The 25,292-nt window shown below is 40.6% G+C and overlaps 1 protein-coding gene across 5 annotated transcripts in view; it reads left to right on the top strand.

Annotated features, from left to right (window-relative positions):
- Positions 1 to 24,351, top strand: part of NFKB1 (nuclear factor kappa B subunit 1) — a 58,995-nt gene extending 34,644 nt beyond the window's left edge. For 3 of the 5 annotated variants that reach the window (XM_068187481.1, XM_068187479.1, XM_068187477.1), the window contains exons 9-24: positions 270 to 374; positions 2,217 to 2,308; positions 2,899 to 3,037; positions 5,433 to 5,555; positions 6,451 to 6,537; positions 7,395 to 7,592; positions 10,668 to 10,809; positions 13,921 to 14,035; positions 15,999 to 16,200; positions 17,878 to 18,047; positions 18,911 to 19,013; positions 20,001 to 20,125; positions 20,968 to 21,034; positions 21,352 to 21,524; positions 21,659 to 21,836; positions 23,479 to 24,351. In XM_068187481.1, coding sequence (XP_068043582.1) covers positions 270 to 374; positions 2,217 to 2,308; positions 2,899 to 3,037; positions 5,433 to 5,555; positions 6,451 to 6,537; positions 7,395 to 7,592; positions 10,668 to 10,809; positions 13,921 to 14,035; positions 15,999 to 16,200; positions 17,878 to 18,047; positions 18,911 to 19,013; positions 20,001 to 20,125; positions 20,968 to 21,034; positions 21,352 to 21,524; positions 21,659 to 21,836; positions 23,479 to 23,666 — 2,207 coding nt within the window. In that variant the 3' untranslated portion in view covers positions 23,667 to 24,351. The remainder of the gene's footprint in view (positions 1 to 269; positions 375 to 2,216; positions 2,309 to 2,898; positions 3,038 to 5,432; positions 5,556 to 6,450; positions 6,538 to 7,394; positions 7,593 to 10,667; positions 10,810 to 13,920; positions 14,036 to 15,998; positions 16,201 to 17,877; positions 18,048 to 18,910; positions 19,014 to 20,000; positions 20,126 to 20,967; positions 21,035 to 21,351; positions 21,525 to 21,658; positions 21,837 to 23,478) is intronic. The other 2 variants (XM_068187480.1, XM_068187478.1) reach the window with 1 other exon arrangement.
- Positions 24,352 to 25,292: the final 941 nt, after the last annotated feature.

The following is a 25,292-nucleotide window of genomic DNA, read 5'->3' as shown; positions in this document are numbered from 1 at the left end:
ATGCAGTTCACTGCTGGGTTACCTTGCTAATGCAGTAATTGTGCTGCAATGGCTGGGGCCTTATTTTGTAGTTCACAGTTCAGTCAAAACTTAGACGAAATTGTCTTTTGTATGAAAAGCCCTTGATTTATTCATGTTTACAAATTCAGGTAGGTTATATCAGAAGCTTGTCTTTCTATTGCATTTCTCTGTGTTGTGCTTGGTTGTGTTTTTTGAAGTGTAAATCTGTTACAGTCTAAGCAATTTTTTTTCATCTTCCCTTTCAACAGAAGCTCCCAATGCCTCCAACCTAAAAATTGTAAGAATGGACAGAACAGCAGGGTGTGTGACAGGAGGGGAAGAGATTTACCTGCTCTGTGACAAAGTTCAGAAAGGTAAGAGTAATGAGTATTGTAAGGCACACCAGGGTGTTGATCTGGAGCCTTCCATGCTGTCTTTAGTGTTGTCCCACTCTGATAGTGCAGCAGGATTTGTAAGTACTTAGCCTTTCTGGAAGTCAAGGCAGTAGTCCAGAGATTTAATAAATCAAAATAGTCTATTGCAAAGCAAATTCAGCTTCTCTTGCTTCCACAGGGACCATGTGATCATCTTTGTTCTTCTCAAGTTTCTACCCTTGTGCATGTTCTGGAATTTTGGGGGTTGGTGGGTACTGGGTGATGTTTGACTCCAGTAACTAACACCTGCTCTGAATTATTCTAAAGTTTTTGATTTATTATTAAGTTCCTGATTGTGAAGAGTAAGTATGAGTATTCTCTATTAACCATGGATGGGAGCTTAATGTGTTCAGCACTGCTGCTAATAACTTCATTTTTAGGTATATTCTTATGGTAGAGGTTACTCAGTGTAAACAGATATTTCTCACAGGTTCATTTTCAGTCTCTGCTCATGACTTTGAATGTGTGAGAATTCAGCAGTGTGGATTGGGATACTTTGTTTTTTATTGGAAGATAATGGTTAAATGTGGTTTGTTATATTTGGGCTAAGTAAAAAAAAAAAAAAAAGATGGGAATGAGGGAGATCCTTTGTGTATTTTTCAGCTACAGGTAGTACTTGGGACAGCCTGGTGTAGATTACATGGTAGAGTGGGTGCCCCATTCTCATCTATTTGGAAACAGTTCCTGCTCACATTGTTAAAACCACTGTGACATTTTCTGTTGGTGCAGGCTGTCCTTTTCCATCTCTCTTTCTTCTAAATGCCCTTCTACCACTTAGGGAAGAGAGAAAGCTTTGGGCACTTTTAGGGACTTTGAAAGAACTATTTTCCTCTAATAGTGCATCTACCCTCTGCCATCAGGAGGACTGAGATAAAACATAACTCTTATGCATAAAATAAATAAATAAATGTCTGACTCAGTGGAAGCCCTGAGGTGGGGTTTCCCCTCAGCCAGACTGGGGTTTCCCCTGACCTCACTGCCTTCAGAAACCTCCTGCCTGAAGGAACTTGAGCATGCAGGACAGCAGGACTGGAAGTGGTAGTTCACAGTCTTGAGACTAGCAGGTGGAGCACCAGGGGAAGCAGTCTGTCTGCTACAGAAGCCTGTCCTGCATCAGTCACCTTAAGAGACAATGGGCTTTTTCTAGCTTTTTCTCATGGGAGTGCTATGGAATGAATTTGCTCGTGAGATGCTTTTCCTAAAAATATAAATAAATAACTAAATAGAGAATGAAAGAAAATTTGTTCAGAGGAGCAGAAGCCAAAGGCCATGTTTCTGGCCTGAGCTGTTTGGAGGGTGAAGGATTCCCCCCACGTCTCTGAGATGCAGCTCCACCGTGGCACTCTGCCAGCAGCAAGCGGAACTTGAACTGTGGCACTTCAGGTTTTGCTACAGTTTTTTGAACTGAAACTGTTGGAGGAGAGAGGGTGGTTTCTACACTTCACACTTCAAGTTCTCCCCTCCTTACATGTTTGTTCCAAATAAGGCACCTCTGGAATGTTTTATAACCCTAGAATATGAAGATGATGTGAACCTAGTTCTCTTTTTACAGCTCAGTAAATAGCAATTTCAGTGAAGTCATTAGGATTAGGCTGATGTAAAGTTGATGTTGAAAATGGGTTACTTCTGCTGTTTTCATAAAACAGATAGAGGTAATTGATGTATTGTGTAGTATTTTCATCCAGCCAAAAAGTAACCATGTTGATACTTACCTGATATAACCACACCCAAAGGTTAAAAAAATGCACAAACATCCCAGAGTGTTACTTTCATTCTTTGCAGATGATATTCAAATACGTTTCTATGAAGAGGATGAGAATGGTGGTATGTGGGAAGGCTTTGGAGATTTTTCTCCTACGGATGTACATAGACAAGTAAGTAACAGAGCATTTGTCCTTTGTTAAGGATTCTCCCATCTCTGTAAGCTAAGATTATGTTATAGTTTGTAAATTATGCAAAAGCATCTGTATCCTGTACTGACCTCCTCTTTGGTTTGTTGCTTCCTAATAATAATAAAAACTTAACAGTTCTTTAAAGACATCTGTTAGGTGACTAGGAATACAGTGCAAGGAAATTAGGAGAAAGCCCCATTGGTTTAACATGCACCCCCTGTAAAATGGGATAGGATATATAAACAGCTCTGAGAGCCACTGTGAACACACTGAGAAAGCCACAGAAGAGATGCTGAAGGATGAGGGGACAAACGGTGCAGTACTGACATATGAGATGTGGTAGCACTTAGCATGGCAGTTCTGTCTTTCCCAAAAGGCTTTTTTTCTGAGGAGTCAACCTCAAAGGTGAAACTGAAAGCTAAAATTGAAGTTTATTGTTGTAACAGCCCTTTGCTCTGAACTTTTGCCTCCCAAACCCTAAACCAATGCCTTCAAAATAGTGCAAATGTAAAAGCCAAGTTGTCAAAAGCCATGCTCTGTGACAGATATGCTTGTCTTTGTTTCCTTCACAGTTTGCTATTGTGTTCAAAACACCCAAATACCGAGATGTCAATATCACAAAGCCAGCATCTGTGTTTGTACAACTGCGTAGGAAATCTGATCTAGAAACAAGTGAACCAAAGCCTTTTCTCTACTATCCAGAAATCAAAGGTAACTCATTAAGCCCGTTGTACAGATTGGGAATGGAAACTGTAGGGTCTCTCGGAATGTTTTTAATAAGATAGAACTGGTTGAATGAGGAATTTTTTGTTTTAGCTGTTATTTTTAGAAAATATATTTGCCTCCATGTTTTGGGCAGAGTCAATATGCAGTGTGGTGGGTTTATAATGGGTTTTGTTGGTGGTGTTGTAGGACTGCTAGGCAGTAAATCCATGCGTATTTTCCAAGAGAGGCTTGTTCCTTGCAGATTCCCTATATGCACACATGCCTATCCATACAGTAGATGGCACTCTTCCTCTGTGTTTCTGCCAAATAATACCTAAAGAGATTTTACTGGTGGAAAAGGCACATATTTTGCTGTTCTCACCTTTTACCGTCATGCCAATGTCACTGATGTTTCTGTATTTTCCAATTGCCTGTACTAGTTTAGTAAGCCTAAGACATTTCTCATGCGAGCAGGTAAAGTGCTGCTTCAATCTCTTGTTTAAAATTTTAGTTGCTTAACAGAGGTAGAAGAGTCAGTATTGGACGTGCTTTCTGAATTATAGGTGAAAAGAAGTTTAATCAGCAGATCTGTGCCCTTTGAAGTCTGTATTTGAAATGTTTGACGGGAATGACATTGGCAGTCATGGTTTTAAATACCAATAATGTTGATGATATGGAAATGCCTTGAGGCCCAAGTCATAACTGGTGTTTCAGTGTATTAAGATTATCCTTCTGCTTAGCAGTTTACCTGCCTGCAGGGTACACTACTGAATTCTGACCTTGAATGTTTTCTGTGCCTAAGGTAGAGCAGTGTTGAAATCAATTCCCTGTCAAAGTCTCTAAAATAAATCTGCATTAGTGGTGAGAGACTCAGGACAGCTGAGGAGGGAGTGGTGGTGGTCCAAGTGAGTCTACTTCACAACTTTTAGAATAAAACAGCACAAAGCATGAATTCATAAAAGCTTCCAGAGTTGCCAGAGGGTTTCTTCTTGGTAATGATTTCAGGAACCTCTTGCACAAGTGTTAAGGGAAGTGCAGTGTTCAGCTGCAGAGCAAAGTTACCAGATTTCAAGCAAACCTCTTTTATGCACCTCTTAATTGAGTAAAATTAATTCAACATTATGTGCATTTTCAGATCCCCTATACAACCTTATCATGACATTACCATTTAGGAACTATATTTTTCCCTTGTTGCTAATGTTCCCACAAACTTAGACCCATATATGTGGATTTTTTGTGTTTCTCTGACTAGATTGCTCTCTAGGGTTTTCTCTCCTCGTCAGTGTGAGTATGCCTGATGTGTGCATGCATACATACTTAAACATCATGTGTACCTGGAAACAATGCACGTGGCTTTGTCAGTGTACTGTCTCATGTATTCAGCTGTCTCATCTGATGCACTGACTGATGTGCCTGTGCATGAAATTTCTTTTTGTCATATGGCTGTTGAAAACTACTAGATGGTTTAATAAGCAAATGATATTTCATTCTTTTCTCAGCAGTTCTACTGGATTTTAACCCATGTAATGTTTGTATCCCTATTTTTATAGCTCTTGTCATGACATTTTCACTTTCCCCAGTTATTGGGATATTCCTTTTTAAATGTTTGTGTTTTGTTTTCCAGGGGTTCTAAGTCTTATTCAGTACTTATACTGTAAAATAAGTTTAGGCTATTTTTTTTCTCTCCTGCTACTCAGCATGGTTTGACAGTAATATGTCCCTGCCTGAAAATAAGTTGTCTTTGTTCTAGTGGCTGTTACTGGCTGGTATTTTAAGTAAATAATTTTCACCATTTCTTGCCATCCCTTAAACAAAAGTTGAAAGGGCACTGCAGGTACTCTGCACTGTTGAAACTCAAAAGTGCCTTGTGATCCTTTGATAAGGCTCAATTTCTGAAGTAGATTTGCTTGGAAGAAGAGCTTGTGCTTATATTTCCCAAAGGCAAAATTTCTTCAACCAATTTGGGGTTTGGAGCACTTGTGCTGATTCATGACTTGGCTTAGACATAGAAGAATTTTGGGACCACTGCTCTCCAGGGCTTTAAGTACACGAGACACTTTTGAAGGAAGCTCTGATCCCCCCAAGACATCTCTGCATGTGTCCCCCTGGGTCTGAGCACAAGGCAGTGACATGGCTGAAGAGACCAAGGAGGCCCAAGCAATGCTGCTGGTCTGACTGAGGACTTGGCACTGGCTTGTTCTCAGAGGAATTCTTTCTGCTTTAGTACGTACAAAGATTTTCTGCTATTTGGAGCTTGAGGAGAGTTGACTCTTCTATCACACTCCGCATTGTCCTTTATAAACTAGTAACTGTAGCGATGCTTTCTGTATGCACACCCTGTGTGTGCTGTGCCTGCCACCAGCAGGACTGACTCCCTATTCTCTCTGTTCCTTCTATCCAGATAAAGAAGAAGTGCAAAGGAAACGACAGAAGCTCATGCCCAACTTCTCCGATGGCTATGGTGGAGGCAGTGGCACCGGAGGTGGTGGCATGTATGGAGGGGCAGGTGGTGGTGCTGGCTCTGGTAAGGCAGCACTTTTGGGCAAAGAGGGAAAAGGGTTCTACTTTGAGAACAGGACAGATGATTATGCTGATTTTTAAAATGTAAAGAGGATTTTGTCTCCTAGGCATTTAGGACCTGACTCTGTTGCCTTTATTCTACTGTTAACTCAATTCAGTCAAGCATCCCCTTAGTCTAAACACTTCATCATCCCATTTGCCTTCCCACTTTGGAAGCTTCATTGTATCCTAGGGCCTTGGAGGCACTGACATTCATGAGACAGCTCAGTTAACTATCATTTCTGAATTGTTTCTTGGACCATGAGAGGAATTTGGCAAATTAACCCTGTTAGTGCAAAGAACTGTTAAAAAATTGGAGATACTCTTTAGTAAATTTTCTACTGTGCTCTGTCTGAAATCAGAGTATATCTGATATGCAGGATCGTGACAGCATTGCTTTGGTTCTTGCAGCTGAAAAACGTATAGGTCAGCAAACGCCACCTGAACCACAGCCCTTTTTTTAGAGCAGCAGTTTTCAAACTGCTACATGTGTTGCTGGCAGCACATGTATAGCATAACTCCAGAATACAAATGTGTTGTAATCACAAAGATTCAAAAGCACAGAGGCAGCTTGTGATGTCTCAGTTGAGTTTTAGAGGAAAGACATAGCGATGCTACATTTGTGTGGTGTTATGGATGTTGGGATAGAGAGTGTCACTATCCAACCACTTAGAATTTCTTTGGATTTTTGAAGGTGTAGGGGAGAGCTCACCTTTAGCCTGGAAAATTAAATGGATGAAATAAAGCAGAAGGTATGCAGAAAACAAAAACTCAGTTCTTTAGGTTAATGTTCTTGATGGTGTTCTCGTTGTTTTAGGATGTAATTCTATATTGATTCTTAATCTTTCTCTTTTCTTTAGGGTTCAGTTTTCCTTCATACGGATACTCTGCTTTTGGAGGGATGCATTTCCCTGGCACAACAAAGTCCAATGCTGGCATGAAACATGGTATCAGCATAAATGTCTTTCTTCCAACAGTTGAATTGAGTTTGGCCTGTATTTTCTTCTACAGTATGAGCCAAAGTGTCAGGCAGGTCTAGCTAAGCGTGCTGGAGAGGGCCTCTTCTCAAACCTCTGGCAGCAGAGGGGTTTGTGTAGCCTATACTGCCTTGCTTCTATTTTTTCCTCTGCAAGTGTAGTTACTTTTTACTGTGCAGTCCTGAGCTGCAATGACTAAAACCCCTCCATATGCTTCTGTATTCAGTGTATTGTTTCAAGCAACAGCCCTCTTGCTTGCTTGAATGTGCTGATTACAGATGACCCAAGGACTAGACCACAGAAAATGTATCTTCTTTTGTTGCCACAGTCTGGTACTACCCTGTAGCCCAGAGAAATCAATGGAAAAGATTACGTTAATAATGACACTCTTGGATTCCTAAAATACGAAGGTGATTTCAGATGTACATGTTGATTACTCCGTAGATACTTCCAGAGTCTTGGGGATGAATTTGCTTTTAGGAAAAAAATATGTGTCTGAGTAATTCTGCTAGATTTTGTGTGAGTACTTCAGACTTACGTTCTTGTACCATGAAAAGAGAGGCAAATCTGTTGTAATATGTAAAAGTTTATTTCTAAAGTAGAGGCTGTCAAAGACCTAACATCACTTTGGAGCAAGTCACATCACTGTGTCTGTCCATGTGTGTTGGCATCTGGAATATTATGATTTGTGAGTTTAGTGCTAAGTTTTACATTGAAGTAAATTTTTGTATTCATTTTTCAGGGTTTGGTTTTGTCTAGTTGATTTTATCATTTGTATTTGAAAAAAAACAACAGTACTAGACATTAATTATTCTACTTTTTGTTAGAAGGTCTATCAAATTGCACAGCTGAACAAGAAAGAAAGAGCTGTGATAAACAAAATGACCAATGGGACATGAAATGTGACATGAAGGTGGAAGCCGTGGAGAGGACTGAGTGCAGAATGTCTGCTGTTAATGAGAAAAAGGAGGAATCTGTTTTTTCCTGTAAAACAGAAGTAAGCGAAGCCGATTGCAGGTGGCAGGGTAAGTGAGCAAGTAAATGTTTTTAGGGTAAATCAGTCTGCAGTACTGCAAAGCAAGCATTAAAGGTTTGGAAACTCCAAAAATGTCTGCTTGCTGTTTTCACAACATGAAAATTCCCCAAGATCTAAGGTCTGTCCCTATACCTAGTTCTCTATATAACTTTCCAACTTTCTGCTGCCACTGCACACTTGAGCTTCTGCTTGTCATGCAAGGAGATGAGACAGCTTTGCCTGCTGGGCATGCTTAACACTGCCTTTGAATGAACTTGTGTGAGGAAGGAAGCTAAGCTGCAAGCAGTGAAGGCAGAGGGAATATAACTCAGCAGTTGACTTGGCTTTTGATATTTGAGAGACTTTAGTGGATGAGTTAATGGATGTCACTGACTTGCAGTAGGCCTTCCCTGCAACACTGTTGAACTGTGTGCAAAGTAGAATTACTGGTTTGAATTTAAAATGTAAAGGTACCTCTTTACATTTGGCAAATACGCAGTAAAATAATTGCAGTAGCAAAGTGTTACACATCAAACTAATGCCTAAAAATTTTTGCTTTTTATGTATTTTACATATATTTGTAGCTTTGTAGACCATTAATATGTGGTTATACAATTCCTGGTATTTTTCCTACCCTTTCTCTTAGATTTCAGAGTAATAAGCTAACCTTCTAACACATTCCTGAGGTACTGTTTAGTCTTATTTTCAAGTAGAGGACCTACAGGAAGAAAATTTTGTTTTCCAATTAGAATCTTAGAAGACATAACAGGAAGTGGAGCAAAGAAGCCTTGGACCAACTTCAGTGGGGCAGTACCTGGGGGAAAATTACCTAACCAACTGCTCTCCTAATTGGACAATGTTTGTTGGATAGGATAATTTGTTAAACTTACAAAAACTGTAGAAATCTGTTACTGGGTGTGCCCATAGCCCATAACTATGGACACACCTGGAAGCTTCTAATAAAGAACTGCTTATTTATCTTATCATTTTAATACTGTTGTAAGGGGTTTTGTCTTTTTATTTCAGGGAACAAAATGAAAGGAGGAGGAAGGCAAGGCTAGTCAACAGAACTGGTTTAGCAGCAGAGGTCTAGAATATATAAAGACTACAAATCACCCTTTCCCAGACAGCAAGATGTGCATTTCCTGGATATTTTTTAAACAGTTGATGGACACTTTTTGAAAGGATTTGAGTATTCATGCTTAGCATAAAATAGAAAAACAGTAGTTGGACTAGAGAGACATAGTAGTGGGGAGGAATTTAGCACAAAGGAATGTCTTGGTTCTGAGTTTTACCAAGTGGAACATGATCTAGACCACTTTTGTTACTCCCTGGATCAGGGAGAGAGCACATTACCTTGTGTGTGTCAGCCCTGTCTGACACTTGCTATTAACAGCACTAGAAACTTGTGGCTTGAGAATCCAAAGTGGCACAGGGGATGGTTTGTAGCTGGAAACACCTCCAAGGTGTAGCTTCTTGTGATGTGAGAATGGATGGTGCTGAAGCAACCTGCTGTTTGTAGTTTCAGTTGTGATAAATCCCATGACTGGTTCAGAGAACAAAATCTTGTGCTGATATGAAGAAATAACAATGTCCATTTAGCTGTCATGAAGGAGGGGGGTCTGAATTGTTTACCTGTTTGCTAAGCAATTAATATTGTAGGCAGGAAGCTGACCTTTTTTTTTTTTAATCTATTGTCATGGCATGAAAGGAGGAAATTTCTAGCTCCAGATTATACAAACAGTTGGTGCAGAAGAACAGGCTCCATAAAATAGGTACTTCAGGCTAGATCATTTGGTTATAAGACTAAAAGATACATATAATATTTTGAAGGATATCTTTCCTGTGTGTTTGATATGGAAAACTAGGGAGTTTCAACATCCAGTTCTTTGATCTTTGGAAATGTGTATAACAAGAAAAAACTGAATTGCTTAACACCCTTTAACCTGAATATCTATCCTGAATATAACACATTTGGTGTTAATAGGTAAATAGCAAATATAAATCCATCAGCCCAGGCATATAGTATAACAGCCACAGAGATGTACTGACCAGAACAATAAGCTTAATGGATAACTGTGTGAGTCTTTGCCTTACAGCAGTGATGTGTTCATCAGGGACAGGCTTCTGACCCGGTCTAAATGCCTGGTTTTGTGTAGCTGGAAATCCTGGCTATGTCTCCCCATGTGTGCTTTAAATGACACAGTCTGTTGTACTTGTTTGCACTTTGTAATTCCCAGCCTTACAAGGTTTTACAGAAACATGAAACTGTGTAAAATACAGGCTGGTTTCAGATGATACTGCTTCACAGAATGACGCTGTAGTTTCAGAGCTCATCTGTTTCATTTTCACTAGTTTCTTGCTGATACAGAACCACAGAAGTATTGACAGAGCAGCTAGAGTTATTTTTTTTCCGCAAATGACTTTCTTTTCTCCCATTTCTCCCTTTTGCCGCCCCACCATGACAACTTCTGCTTTTTGAAATCTCAGTGGCTGACCATTTTATAATTCTAAAATCAGGATACAAATACTAAGCATTTTAAAAGGTGAAATGTTTTAAACAGAATTACAGACTCTCTGTGCTGCTGCTTTAAAGCAGGCTAGACTGCATGATTTGAGTTGCAGAAGGAGTGCAAAGCCCTGCATTTATTACATAGCTTTTCTCTCAGCTTCTCTGCAATATTTGATGGGTCACTTAGGCTTCCTGTGCCTCAGCTTCCTCAAGGCAAAACTACTTGGACCAGCAAGTTCCAGATCCAAGTTCTGCTCCTTTTGTCTCACTACACACAACTGCACATCAGTGCTGTTAATTCAGTGCCAGTCAAACCAGAGGGAGCTCCTAGATTTGACTGTTCTCAGGGTTCCTGCTGCCTGAATGCTCAGCATGCACCTAGTTTTCCTTCCCAGGCATTTGTTCCCTCTGTCCTTACCTCTCAGAAGTAATTAGCAACCATCTCAGTGAAGCAGTGAATAATGCTTGGTGGTCTGCACTTTGTATTTCTGTGACAGCACAAGTGCTTGTCAAAAGTAGGTGGTGTTCCAGGGAAAACAATTGAGCTGACGAAGAGAGAACTTTGTGTTGCAGATGCTCTGTTCCTGGAGAAGGCCATGCAGCTTGCCAGGCGCCACTGCAACGCTCTCTTCGATTATGCTGTAACTGGAGACGTGAAGATGCTGTTGGCAGCTCAGCGCCATCTCACCGCTGTCCAGGATGATAATGGGGACAAGTGAGTTGACCACACTGCACTTGCTGGGTTGAAACCGATAGGTTTGAGGGCAGAATGGTGTAGTCAGTTTGTTCTGTCCCTCATGGGTGCCAATCACTGATGGTGCCACTTCTCCTTTCTGCTGTTTGGGAGAGGTGCAGCTGTGATTTAGACACTTTTGTTTCATTTGCAAAGAAGTCATGTACCCTATAAACTTCATTAATCTGGTCATTGAGGGTATGTTGAGCATGTTGTGAGTTTGAGTTTCTTTGCCCTTTTTTACTTAAAATCTTAACCAAGTGTGAATTGCTGTGCTTGCATCATGATACACGGTGTTAGGGGATCCTCAGCTTGGTGTTGAAGGAGAGTGCCCTGCTTTTTATTCCATACAAGTCCTTAAATCTTCACAGGATGCTTCAGGTAGATGTAGAAACACAGGTGCTTCGGGAGATGTAGAAACAATAGCTGGAGGGTCCAATACTGCATTTCTCCCACTGACACCAAGTTCTTTCCAGAGGACATTATTTTGCTCTTGCTTACATCTGTACTGTACTGTTGGTTGTCTTCCAAGGGATTGCACAGATGTTTGTGGCAGACTTGGCTGCTAATATTTGCATGTCAGTCTTTCCATAATGTGAGCTGGAGTGGAAATCCATTTTGTTACAGCCATGCAGATTCTGTGGAACTAAGAGTGAAGTACTGTGAGAACTAATGGTCGGTAATTATTTAAAACTAAATTCAGCAGAAGGGCTCTGAACAAATACAAAGATAATCTCTTGCATAAGCAAGTGAAACTATCGCATCCTCACTTTTTAGCTGGCAGGCCCTGTGCAATCACCTATGTTTCCTTAAATTGTAGTGTTTTGAACAGTAGAAGCCAGATAAGCCTCAAGGTGTCTAGCTAGAAGGAAAATTTCAAGTGACCAAGACCTGTATCCCACTGTTCAATTACTCTGAGAAAGGTTACCACTTTCACTCCATTTTCACTGAAAATGGGCCTCAGATTACAGACAGAGGACTGCACAATCAGAGAGAGCTACTTTACAAGCTTTGCTTTCCAAATGGAAACCTACTGTCTGCTTTGAGATAAGCAGGAATATGAAGGAGGTGGGAGCTAAAAACAAAATCTGTAAGCGCTATGGACAGTACAGCTTCTGTGTTTAAAAAAAGAAAGGGGGGAGTTAGAGGAGTATTGAGCAAGTAGGCCCTGCATTTAAATACCAAAAAGGTGCTCATCAGATTTGGACTTGCAGGACATTTTAACTAAGTTAAAATACTTTTTAGAATGATAATAAATAGTTGTTTTCTAGCTGGATCAAGAAGTATCTGCAAGTATGTGAGGCTCAAGTTCACGTTCCCTTTCTCCTGAGATGGATTTATTCTGTGAGCATAATACACATCTGTATTACTTCACAACTGTTTAACAAAGCGAAGCTTTGGTGATTGTCTTCCAGCTCTCTTGGGGGAGAAGAAAAAGGTCAAAATTAATTAATAAATTGCTCTGGTTTTCACTTTAATCATTAAAATTATATGGCAACTAGAAAGCTTTTGCTTAAGCCTTTCAAAAAAACTTTGCTGTCAGCAATTTATGGCTTTGAGAGAGAACCCAGAAACCTGTGATTAGTGTACATTTACAGTGGACATTGTAACACTGGCTGTGACTGTATTTATATCAGTACTACTGCTCTGTAGATACCTGATGGCTCTACAGTGGTGCTTAAATACATTTTTTCATGTAAGTACGTTTAAGAAATTGAACTGACCTTTCGTGGTCTAGTCAGCAGCATCACATATAATGGTACGGTAAGATTAAAATACTTGCTGCTGAAATGAGAACTAAAAGCAGTAGAAGAACAAATGTGTTTCTGTAGTGAGATTTGGAAATAAAATGTCAGCATGATACAGAACATAATAAAAAGCATCTATCAGAGCAGAGAAGAGCACATTTCCAGTAATGGTGTGACTGTTTGTACAGCACAGAGGACTTGAAGGAGGGAAGGTGCCATGATACTTCCAGTAGCAGTATATCGAATCAATAAAAAAATGCCCTTTAAGGATGAGTTTGGTTTGTAAATTATCTTTTCCTGTTTTTTAAAATATCTTCTGGTTTTGACTGCTCTCCATCTCAATTTCAGCATGACTCCTTGCCCTGAATGGCATGGAACTTCCTTTTTATTTTTCTGACAAAAGTGTAAATCTGAGACTGTTCAGGTGTTTCTGGAGTGCCATAACAGACACACCACATGTCCTGTGCTGATATTTTGTGTCAGCAGCAACTTGCTAAAAGATGAGTCTAGAAGTTGGCCAGCATCTGCCAACGAAGGGCTTGGCAGGGTATGTTTCAAAGGGCATGATTTTCAAATGAAGTCTGAAGGTAGCAAGGCAAATGGAGCTCTGTGGCACAGGGGTGATGGACTCACAACCTGCTTTTTCCAGGTGTCATGTTGTGTCCAGCCACTCTCTGGTGGTGGGGGACCTGCCTTTGGAGAAGAGCACAGGAAGGGCCATTGCATTAACCCAGTAGAAGAAAAGTGACTTGCTATGCAGTCACTCATGTCTCAAAACAGGTGCTTTTTTGGCATGATGCCTCTGGCCACTGTTGCAGATCCTGTGGTTGTTAGTCACTGGGCCTGAGTCCTTAGTCATTTTTCTGTTTGAAAACGAAATAAAGAAAAACCCACAGATCTGGGGAAACCCATAAGGGAAAATCTGCTTTGGTACCAGAGAGGCTTGTGGAAATTATGCAGGAAGGTTTTCACAGTAAGAAGTGTTTATCTGCTGCATAATTCAAAATATGATAAAACAGCAAACCAGCAGAGAATCGGAGGATTTCTGAAACAATCGTTTTGTGCTGCACATTTTTTGTATTAGCCTAGTACTAAAGTAATGCTGAGGGGCCAGCAAAAGCCATCCTGAGTTCGCTTTTGTGATTGAAGGGCTAAAAAGTTACCTTCTGTTTTTTTCCAGTGTTGGGATTAATTTTAGGTCTTTGTACTTAGTGTTGGAATCATTATCTCTAATAGTTAAAGTGTTTATATCAGAATGTGGTCAGATCTACAGCCAAGTCTTGAAACTTTTGTAATAAGTTTGAAAACAGTGTGAATTTGTTAATCTGTTTTTTGTTTGTTTCAGTGTCCTTCATTTAGCAATTATCCACCTTCATACTGAGCTGGTGAAAAACCTCCTGGAAGTGATGTCCGATTTGAATTACAATGACATCATTAACATGCGAAATGACCTCTATCAGGTGCGCAGTTGTGGGGATATAAGCGTTGCTGATTGTTTAGCCAGTAAAAAAGAAATTGCACAACTTGATTTATTGTGCAATCCCACAACTTGTGGGAAGAGATCAGACTGATGCAAACAAGTTTAGAAACAAGGATATATTGGAAGGTTGTGGAGGAAAGAGAGCATGTTTTCACTGGTTTAGTCCATAATTCTCCTTGATGGTAACAGAAGTGTCTCCATGGGTTAACTGTGGAACAGGCTAAAAAGAGTAAATTCTTCAGTTCATGGCTTCAGTATTTGGCTTCTCTGTTACTAAACCAGAGGTATGGATTACAGTGTGCCTGCTCCTGGCTCCTCTGACCTTTCTGACACTGCTTAACTTGGGATCATGAGTCAGTTCCTGCGTCATCAGTTATCTGTAGGCACATGTGGAAGCCATAATAACCTATCCCCTTCCTACAGCCCAGATTGTATTTGTGTCCATCACGTGAGCACCAAGATTTCCCCTTCATTTCTGCAATAACTGAGAAAAGCCCATCCCTTTGTCTTTTACCTAGGAGGAAAAGAACTGGCAGGAACAGTTCTGTCTCCTCAACTATTGTCTGGCCTGTTTGCATTGTAATTCATGTTCTAAAAATGCTGTGGGAACCTGCCTGGAAAAGAATCTCTTTTAAAGAGATTGTGCATGCCATTGAGCAGCACTCTGACACTTGTGTCATTTGTTTTGCTGTGAACAGTAAAGGCAGGTTTTAATTCCTTACAGGTAGTCCCAGAAGATTTATTTTGACTTCTTTGTTTTCCTTCACATTTTTATTTTCTTATAAAGTTTGAAATGTGGAGGCTGCTGGAAGTAAGCAGAAGATTCTGAATTGAATTCTGTGTCCTGTGTTGAGCAGGAAGCAAAGCTGGGCTCTACACAGGAAATGAATCCCTGACTACCAGAACCTCTACATCTCTTCCTACCTTCCACTTAAGCTGTTGATAGAAGAGAATGTAGGCTTGTCTAGAATTTTCCTTCTCTACAGATATTCTGAAAGCTGATATATACCTTATAGATGCAGTAATTAATTGCAAATGTGCTGACAGATCTATTGACAAACACAAGCTTATTGTGCAGAACTGGATTTAAAGTCCTCTGTCAATATAATCTAGATATGGACTCTTACTCAATTTTTAAATGATTTTAGCATTGGAAATACCATTTTCCACACCACACTAGAATGCTTACTGTTTAAATACATGCATGTGTATGTTCAGTGTGATGCTGCTCAGAACTGACAAGAATGCAGTATGCAACCAACCTTTGGAAGGTTCCTAAACCTCTCAGCCTGAGCGCTGCTCAGTGCTGCAGGTGCACAGAAATGGGGAATGTGCAGATGGGATCAGCTAGTTCAACACACATGGCATAAATTCACAATTGTTCTGCAGTTTGACAAGTGCACAGAACTGCAGGATTTTCTTCTTTTCTGTGCAGCCATTTTGAGGGATAAGGAACTCCTATGCCCATGGCTGCAAATCTCTGATTCAGGAGCAAAATTGAAAGCATGGTTCATTGCTAAAGGATCTGAGTTCGGCCTGAAAAACACGTGTGCTCCCACTGCAGCATGAACTTGGTGATGGGGCAGCTGTGGAAGCAGGCTTGCAGTGTGTGGGGGGCACAGGGATTATCTCATTTCCCGAGTCCCTTGCACTGCAATGCTCAAATAGCCAGGTCAGTGTCCTGGCTTATAGAGTAGGCAACATCTTTGTTCCTCCCAAAGTCCAGCTGCTGACACTGGCAAGGCAGCTTTTATTTCCAGTAAGTAGAAACCCTATTTGTAGTATTCAGTAGAAAAGAAGCTACACCACTCCAAAGCCAACAAACTATAAAAGCTTGTATATGTGTACAATCTTCTCACACTAGGAGCTTTTATGGGTTTCAGAGATTTCTGTACAAATGATGTAGCTGGTGCTTATCTTCTCATGGCTTCTGTCACCTGCAGACCCCCCTGCATTTGGCAGTAATCACAAAGCAGGCAAAGGTGGTGGAAGACTTGCTGAAGGCTGGAGCAGATGTCAGCCTTCTGGATCGCCATGGCAATTCTGTCCTACATTTAGCTGCTGCTGAAGGAGATGACAAGATTTTGAGTCTGCTCCTCAGGAATGAGAAGGTATCTCCCATGGTCAACCTCCCCAATGCTGAAGGTATGGAAAGATAATAATGGCTATATTTTACACTTTCCTACTAGACAAACACACCACAATTCCTGCCAACACTGTCTTGCTACACAGGTAGATACAGACCCTGAAAATAACATCTTTCCCCATTTTGCATATGCTGTCCTTGGTCTTTATATGCACAGGCACAGGTGAGAGAGCACAGGCATGTCAGTTTTGTGGTTATACAGAACAGGAAGATTGATAATGGTCACATGACACAGCATGGATTTGAATTTTTGTCACTGTACATTCTCTTCAATCTCACAGAACCTCAAACACTTGTGTTCATCTTGTTCCTTATGCCACCCTTGGTTTTTAAAAAAAATCCCCATGGAAGAAAATGTTTCCTCCTGTCTAGTGAATGAAATCCCCTTTGAAGTAGTTTCTGGACTAGTATTGAGTTTCATATCTGGTACTTTGTGACCATACAGAATTAGAGCCTGTAAAATAACCAAAAAGAGACAGTTCTCCCATTTTTCAGTGTGTAGGGGACTTCAGTTTAGTACTCCTGCTCTAATAGATTGTGAAATGTCTGACCTAAAATTGTCTTCATGGATTCAAAAAACTGTGTTCAGTTTTTCAGAGAGAGAAGATTTTTTTTGGTTGGGTGTTGGTTGGTTTTTAAAAAAAAGGCTTTATTATTATCTTTCTGGTGCAGGTATTTTTGAGGTGTCAGGTTACTGTGACCTTACAGGAGGATGATACTAAAATATACCAGTTACTCTCCAAACCATTTTCTAGAAGAGATGTTCAGTAGCAGATGGGGCCAGTGTGGGGTATCTACTTGTTTAGTACCAAGATGCAGATTTTCTTTTTAAGGCTAAAAAGATGCTCTAGGTGAGCTCTGTAGTTCCTGCATTCTCTTCACCTTGTAATCTGATTTTTTTTTTCCTTGCATAGTTTTGACTCTCCAAGTTCCAATTTATGCACAAAGAACATATTTATTAACACTATTAACTTCATCCTGAGTCTCCATTTGGAGTACTCCCTTAGGGTCTGGGGCCCCCAGCATAAATAAGGAGGACATGGGCTTGTTGGAGCAGGGACAGAGGAGGGTGTGAAGATGCTCACGGGGCTGTAACACCTCTCCTCTGCAGACAGGCTGGGAGAGCTGGGGCTGTTCAGCCTGGAGAAGAAAAGGTTCCAAGGAAACTTTACAGCACCTTCCAGTACCTAAAGGGGGCCTACAGGAAAGCTGGAGAGAGGTGTTTTATGAGGACGTGTAGGGATAGGACAAGTGAGACTAGCTTTAAGCTGACAGAGGGTGGGTTTAGATTAGATCTAAAATAGAAATGCCTCACTGTGAGGATAATGAGACACTAGAACAGGTTGCCCAGAGAAGTTGTGGATGCATCATTCTTGAAAGTAGGTTCAAGGCCAGGTTGGACAGGTCTTTGAGCAGCTTGGTCTGGTGGAAGGTGTCCCTGCCCACAGCAGGACTGGGGTGGAGATAGATGATCTTTGAGGTCCTTTCCAACCCAAACAATTCTATGATTCTATCATCATTTAGTGTGTAAGCAGGCAAAATACGTTACTTCTGCTCAAGTAACTACAGTAACTGTAACTCATTTTACAATTTTCTCACTTTGAAACTCATTACTGTGACATTTCTGAATTTTACAAATATTAATGCAGATGACGTATGGGTTTTGTTTTATGTAGGTCTCAGTGCAATTCACATGGTGGTGATGGCAAATAGCATGTCCTGCCTCAAACAGCTGATTGCTGCTGGAGTTAATGTCAATGCTCAGGAACAAAAATCTGGACGAACTGCATTGCACTTGGCTGTTGAACAAGAGAACATCCCTTTGGCAGGCTGCCTTTTGCTTGAGGTAAGGACAGAATTTCTTTCTTCCAGGTCTTTTCAATTATATATTTAAAGGCTGTTGAGAATCCTTGAGTGCTTCAGAATGACAGAAGTAAGAGGGGAGCTTCCTGTTTATTGACTAGATTACTTGAACTGGTATAGTGGCAAAGTTACTGGTAGTGCTACTGTTTTGTTCAGCACTGCTGGTGAAGTTTTTGGCCAAGTTGAGGAATTTAGAGCTTGTGACCCTAACCTGACTGCATATACCATGTATAATTTGCACTGAGTAATGCTGGCAGGCACTGAAGTTACCATGAACAAGTTCATCCCTTCTTCTGTGTTAAGTAGAACATGTATAGAGATGTGCAGAGAGATGTAGTTGTGTAATCTGTAAATATTTGTCTCATCATAACACCTTGATCCTGGTATCCTTCATTGTGCACATCCCAGCTGGCTGTGTAGCTTTCCTCTGTGCTCATGCATGGATGTGCTACCAGCCTGGCTGTTCTGATGAGCAGCAGGAGGGCAGGATTCTGTGCACACCACTCCCACTCTAAAGGCCACAGGCAATCAGATGGCAGAACTCTTACAGCGGATGCGAAGTGGCTTTTATCTACCTGACCTATTTGGACATATACCCTGTGCCTCCTGCTCTATCTACCTGACCTATTTGGAGATATACCCCTGCCTCCTGCACATTACCACCCTATGCATGTAGACTGTTGTAGTTACTTTCTAATTCCTTCTTTTCAGGCAGCAGTTAGAGTTTTTATGGAACCAGGCAGGGAATGGTGCTGCTTGCACAGTAGCGGTGTTTATGCTGACATGAGCCTCTGCAGCTGCATTGTAGAGATTTATTTTCTTTTTTGCCATTCAACAAAAATTTAGGGTGATGCAGATGTGGACAGCACTACATATGATGGGACAACTCCACTTCACATAGCAGCTGGAAGGGGCTCAACAAAATTGGCAGCAGTTCTCAAAGCAGCAGGTATGGAAATAGATCTTTGCTGGAGACTCTTCTTTCACTGTGACAATTCAAGTTAGAAGGCTGCAAGCAGAAAAGAATGTGCCAGTGAACTTGTTTAAATTTAAATGGGTGGAGGACATCAGATGTTAAAAGCAAGAAGGTCTGAATTTCCTCAGAAAGTCCTGCTCTGAGGTGCTATACTTATCACTCTTCAGCACCATCTAATGGCTGGAAAGGCAAATTATGTTGGTCAAAAAAAATTTCGTGAGGTCTTTGGGAAGTTTCTTGAGTATCTTTTTTAGCTTTTATAGCTGAAGAAGTGGAGAAGATCTTTTTATGTATCTGCAGCAAGTGTTGGACTACTTTAGAAATAAAAAGCCAAAAAAAAAATCACTGAAGCATGAGCTTGTTAGTGTCTCCTATTGCTGTCACTTTGGAAGAATTAAGTTGGAGTATTTATTGGAACATTTTGTCAATTGTACTTAAACCTGATTTTTCTCCTTTGAAACAGAATCCCAAGCCTCTCACTGCTGAGGCTGCCTGCTTGGTCTTTTAGAAACACCCCAACTTTCTCAGACACTCTAAAAAGCAGCACCACACCATCCCTTCATCACATGCATGCTGTGCTATGTGAGGCAACATGGGACTGGGAGTCAGTAGATACCAGAACTCACTCTTTGGGCCCTAAGGATCAGCTTGTCTTTTTTTTTCCCCTCTTTATAATGGAGAGTAGCATTGTACAGAGATGTGACAGCATTTAAATGTAATTGATAAAATTACATTTTATCAATTTTACATTTAAATTGATAAAATTACATTTTATCAAATTTATAAATTTTAAAATTACAATTATTATATTAAGCTACTTGCTTGCTTAATATAAAATATAATTTACCTGGAGTAGCTAAATTAGATGATTTGCCATTCAGTACATAGAACACACATTTTAAGTATTATTGAGAAGCAACTTGAAGCCCCTTTTCCCCCCCACACACACTTGTTTTTCAGGTGCAAATCCTCACATTGAGAACTTTGAGCCATTGTTTGACCTAGATTATGTGAAAGATGATGAAGATGATGATGAAGGGATTGTGCCTGGAACAACACCACTGGATATGGCAGCAAACTCTGAGGTATGTGGTCTGTTTTCTCTTTTAGTTTTTTGTTGGTTTTTTCCTAATTATAAAGGATAGTTCAGCTCTCTCAGCCAGCTCCTTTCATTGCATCCAAAATTATTGCAATTCATTTTGTGAATTTGCCTTCAAAAATTAAGCTAACTCAGCCATAAAACTCCCCTGATGAAACAGCACTGGAAGAAAGCTCCACTGAACTGACTAATGCTGCTGAACAGAAATGACCAGGCAGTTCCTGAAGTAGTTGCACTAGAGTCTTCAGTGTGGGAAAGTATTTACCTGGTGGGCAGCTTGTGTTTGAAGGCCCATTCTCCAGTGGGTTTCTTTGCTGAGTGTTCTTCAGAATTGCAGCCTATGTGTGGTGGGAAAATGCATTCCTGTGTTCTACCCAAACAGTGATAAACTATTTCTAAGGGGATTACTGTGCATATGGCTTGCTGTGAATGTAAAGGATAAGCAGTCAGCATCTCTAATCATCTGGAGCTGGGGAATGGTACCAAGCTTAGGTGGAAATCTAATCCAGGCTTTGTTTTAAATGACTAGTTGCAAACAGGCAGCAGCTCCTTGCTTAGTCTCTGCTACTGCCATTTATTTACTGCCAAGACTTCCTCTGTGTCTTGAAAATAGTTGCCAGATGACACAGCTTAAAATAAAGGGAGATGTAACTTCTCAAGATTTCTCCCTAAAGTTTAGCACAGGTTTTGTACAGTATCCTTCATCACACTGAGTCTGGGAGAGAAAAAAAGTGCTCATTCACAGATGAAATTTTATACAACACTGCTGAGACTTAATAGACACTAACCAGATTTCTGCTAAATACTGACTTTAATGTACTCTCTTAGGTGTATGACATATTAAATGGCAAACCCTACAAGTCAGCAGAGGTTTTGGAGGACTCACTCACACAAGGTAACACCTATAAAGACTTGACTTGATATCCCTCTAGTAATTGAGTACTGAAAGCATAGTGGCAGAAGACATTGCCCTGCTTGTAACTGAACTGGTGAGAGAGAAGAAGTGCCCTCCCACCCCCTCACTCATAGAATGAGCATGATTCCCTTAAGATGTCTTAAGGACAGAGTGCACTTGCAGTATTGCAGCAATACATTTGTAAATGCTGAGATTGAACTCTCAGATAGTCTTCAGTTTGACTTTGTTTCTTCTTAAAAATGAACTGGTGCATGTTTTGTATAAATAATAAACCAACATATTTCTCTGTTCCCCAGGACATTTGAGAGAGCTGAATGAGAATTCCAAGATGCAGCTTTACAAACTATTGGAATTGCCTGATCCAACCAAAAACTGGTCCACCCTTGCACAAAAGCTGGGTCTTGGCATACTTAATAATGCCTTCAGGTTGAGCCCTTCCCCATCAAAGACTCTGCTGGATAACTATGAGGTAATGTGCTGTAACAGGTTCTAAAGAACACTGACACATGTAGAGAACCTCGTTCTCCCGCACAGTGAGGCAGCGCAGCCCTGCAGTTTTAGCCAGCCTGGATGATGCTGAGTGTCTGATGTCTGCTCTTTCAGGTGTCTGGCGGTACAATTCAAGAGCTGATCACTGCTTTGAGACAGATGGATCACACAGAAGCCATAGAAATAATTCAGGAAGCACTGTCCATCTCACGCAGACCATCTCCCCTGGAAGACAGCACAGCGAAAGCTCTTCCGTCATCATCACCGCTCACCTTTGCAAATGGAGAGACAGGTAAAATTGACAGCAAAATATGAAGAGCTTTATTTAAGACTTTGAGTTTTCCCTCCCCACTCTATCTAGGACTGCTAGGATTGCACGCCTTCTTGCACACACTGCTTCACCTGCTTACTGGTTTCAGAAATATTTTGCTGCTCTCATCATAGATACCTGCTAGGCATAGGAAAGAGAGGAAAAATTAACTACTTGAATCAGCATGCCTGCATCACAGTATTCATTGTACTGCTGCCCTTTGCTAAAACCAGACACCTGCCATTTGCTAATGGTTATGCCTTGGATGTACTGAGAATATAGGCAGTTATCTCCTAGGTGTGTACAAGTGCCATTAGCTTTTGACTTTTTTTTTCCCCCCTCATAGCTGGATTTTAAAAAGTGTTTTGGGCTTCTGAACTTCTCAGTAAGACTTCAGTATTAAATTTCTCCTTCCACAATGTGTAGCACTCCAAAATAGCCCAGTGTTCTGTAGGCAAAGAAACTGGGGGTGGCTTAGGTTACACAGGACCTCAGGCAGTCCTGCTGGCCAACTGCCTGCTCAGAGCAGGGCCAGTGGAACATGAGGTTGCCCATGTTATGTCCAGTTGAGTTCTGAGCACCTTCAATGATGGAGGTCCTACAGTGATTTTGGGCAGGGAATTCTACTAAGAGAGAAAAGAGAGGTTGTGAGAAGTTTGTCATCAGGGCTTTCAGTCATTGCCTGGCCAGGTTTAGTAACAAAAACCTTTTTTATTTCCTGTTCAAACACTGGTAGTGCTGCCTGTAGCCAAATGTGGAAGCTTACACCCTGTATAAAAACACTGTAGGCATTTCTGGTAAGAAAAAAGAAACACCACAGTCACTCCATTCCAGTCTAACAGTGCCAGTTTATTATCTATAGAAAACTGTTTGGTCAGTCATGAATAAACCTTCACACCCACCCAAAAATGTGCTTGTACACATATTACGCGTTTAGATTCATTTTGAAGGATAAGAGGGGTTCTGCTGCCTCTGCAACATGGAGGGCATCATACCATTTATTTTAAGATGTTTGTTTAGAAAAACAAGACTGAACTCTTAAGGTACCACCACTGTTTTAGTCACACTGATCCCACATCATACCTTCAGTTTCAGCTCTTGCAGTCAGGCACTTCTTCTGTGGATCCTGCACAGGTGATAGAGGCTACTGACTTGTTCCTGTTTTGGGGTCACTAGATAAAAGCTCTTCAAGTGTTTGTCTCAAAAAGAAATCTGTAAGTTGAAATAACACAAATTAGAAGTTTTATAGGAGCCTCATCCTGAAATTGTACACTTGCACAGAGTGTGACTGTGAGAATCAGAGAACCTTCTGCCCTGTGATCACCACAGTTGGGCAGAGTTCTGACTCAAGTGCAGTGACAGCATTAGTGTCAGCAGAGCACCAGGCTTCTCATCCCATCCAAGCTCCAACTGCAAGCTGATCCTCTGCCAGCAGTACATAAGATCACATGCTTTGTTGGCCTGGAAACATTTAGTACAGCTTTTCCTATTACAATACCGCACATTAGACTTATTTTCCTATAGAAGAGCTTAACCCAGTTGGTTTGTATTCCTTAGGCTTTTCTCAAAGCAACCTTGCTCAAGCCACACAAATGACGATGTGTCCCTCTTCTCTGTCCCTCAGGTGAGCTCTATAATAGCAGATGCCAAGACCTCGAAAGTACATGTGACAGTGGTGTGGAGACCTCCTTCCGCAAGCTGAGCTTCACTTACTCAGACTCCCTGACCAGCAAGTCCTCACTAACACTTGGCAAAATGGCCCTGGGCTATGGACATGAAAGTTCAGGGCAAAGCAATTACATAGCTGACTAGTGATCTTCAGTTAGCAATGTGCAGTTACAGGAACAAATGGGACATTTCAAATTACATCAGTGTCATCCTGGCCAGAGGGAAGGGAGCTCACAATCAAAAGTGCACTGGAAGAATCCCACCTGAACACGAACAAATGGCAACTGCAGCATGTGACTCCTAGCCACTGCTTCCTTCCTCAAGTACGTTTAACTGTGTTCATTTACAAGCCGTTTACAACAACCGGGGCTCCACTGCTGCATTAATACACAGGTCTGGATGCTATGAAAGACTGACTGAGCTTCCCTGGTCTGTGAGGATTTTCTTTTACAGATAAAAAAGAAGTTGTTAATGCATAATACAAACTTACTAAAGAGGTTAAGCACACAAGCAATCAGAGGATACAGTATCTAGCTGCTCTCTTCATAATTTTTGCAGCACAGTTGCATGCAAACAGCTTATAAAATAGCTGGCAAGAAAAATCATTAATCACAACAGTGACAACTTGGCGTAAAAAGAGAATCCTAAAAGAATCTTGTATATTTCAAATAATGTATTTAAACTTAACTTTGGTGCCTCTTATTCAAAATTTTTTTCAAGTTTGGCATTTTCCTACTTGTAAATAGTTTTTTTAATATCTGTTTCTTTTTGGAAAAGCGTGCTTTTTAAATGCTTATTTTTATTTTACTTTTATAATAAAACCCCAAAATTAATTCTCCTGTCTCTGCTTGCTGTGATTCTTACATTACTTTTCAAGCAGAGGTATTGAAGATTTAGATGCAGTTTTAGGCATTGATACAAGATCATGCTGATTTCCAAGCACTAAAATAAATGAAAGGTCTTAAAGGTAAAGTATATTTTACGGAGGGAGAGCAGGACCATCAGCTACTGCTGAGCAGCTGTGCTTTGAGATTAAAGCCTCTTCCTTGTTTTAGTTCTCATCATTAAGGCAGTATAATCATTTACACTGAAACCAACTATTTAGTGTCTCAGCAAGATGAGACAGCTCTCCTTTGGGCTATCTAGAATCTCATGTAGTAATTGTGCTCATGAGCACTGTTTCTTCTTGTCTGACATCAGTTCTGAGATGGTGAGTGTCCTGTAATTGATGCTGGCCCAACTAAACAGAACAGGTATCAGAGTTCATGATGAAAAAGCCAAGAGGAGCATTGTACCACTGTCACTTACTTCTAGCCAGTTTTTGTGACATAAAGATGGAGCATTGACAGGGTCGTTCTTGGCTCAGCTCAGTCTTCAGTAACCTGGGTGTCACTCCTGAGAAAATGAATCAAAATAAACCTTGAAAATGGTTACGTTTAGAGTTGTAGCTGGTGTAATGAATTGAACTATGACTAATGAAAAAAACTTGTGAACTAATTTTATAATCCAGCTGAATTACTGAGAATGTTAATTACTTATAGAGAAGATGACTAATAGTAAAAGTGCCATTCTGTCTTTCAGTTCTTATATGTATAACCCTCATCTAGGCAGTGTCTAAAGCATACAGATTTTTGTTCAATTTAAGTACTTCTCCAGTGTTCTCTTTGTATTCCAGCTCTAATAGAAACAGGCAAAGGTTCTCATATTCCAGGAGTGGAGGGGCTTTTTGAGCCCCAAGAGAGCTGTTAAAAGTAGAATACACCTTCTGCT

Source organism: Anomalospiza imberbis, chromosome 4 (assembly GCF_031753505.1).
Source record: "Anomalospiza imberbis isolate Cuckoo-Finch-1a 21T00152 chromosome 4, ASM3175350v1, whole genome shotgun sequence".
NCBI classification, from domain to species: domain Eukaryota; kingdom Metazoa; phylum Chordata; class Aves; order Passeriformes; family Viduidae; genus Anomalospiza; species Anomalospiza imberbis.
This window is presented reverse-complemented; position numbering and strand designations above follow the sequence as displayed.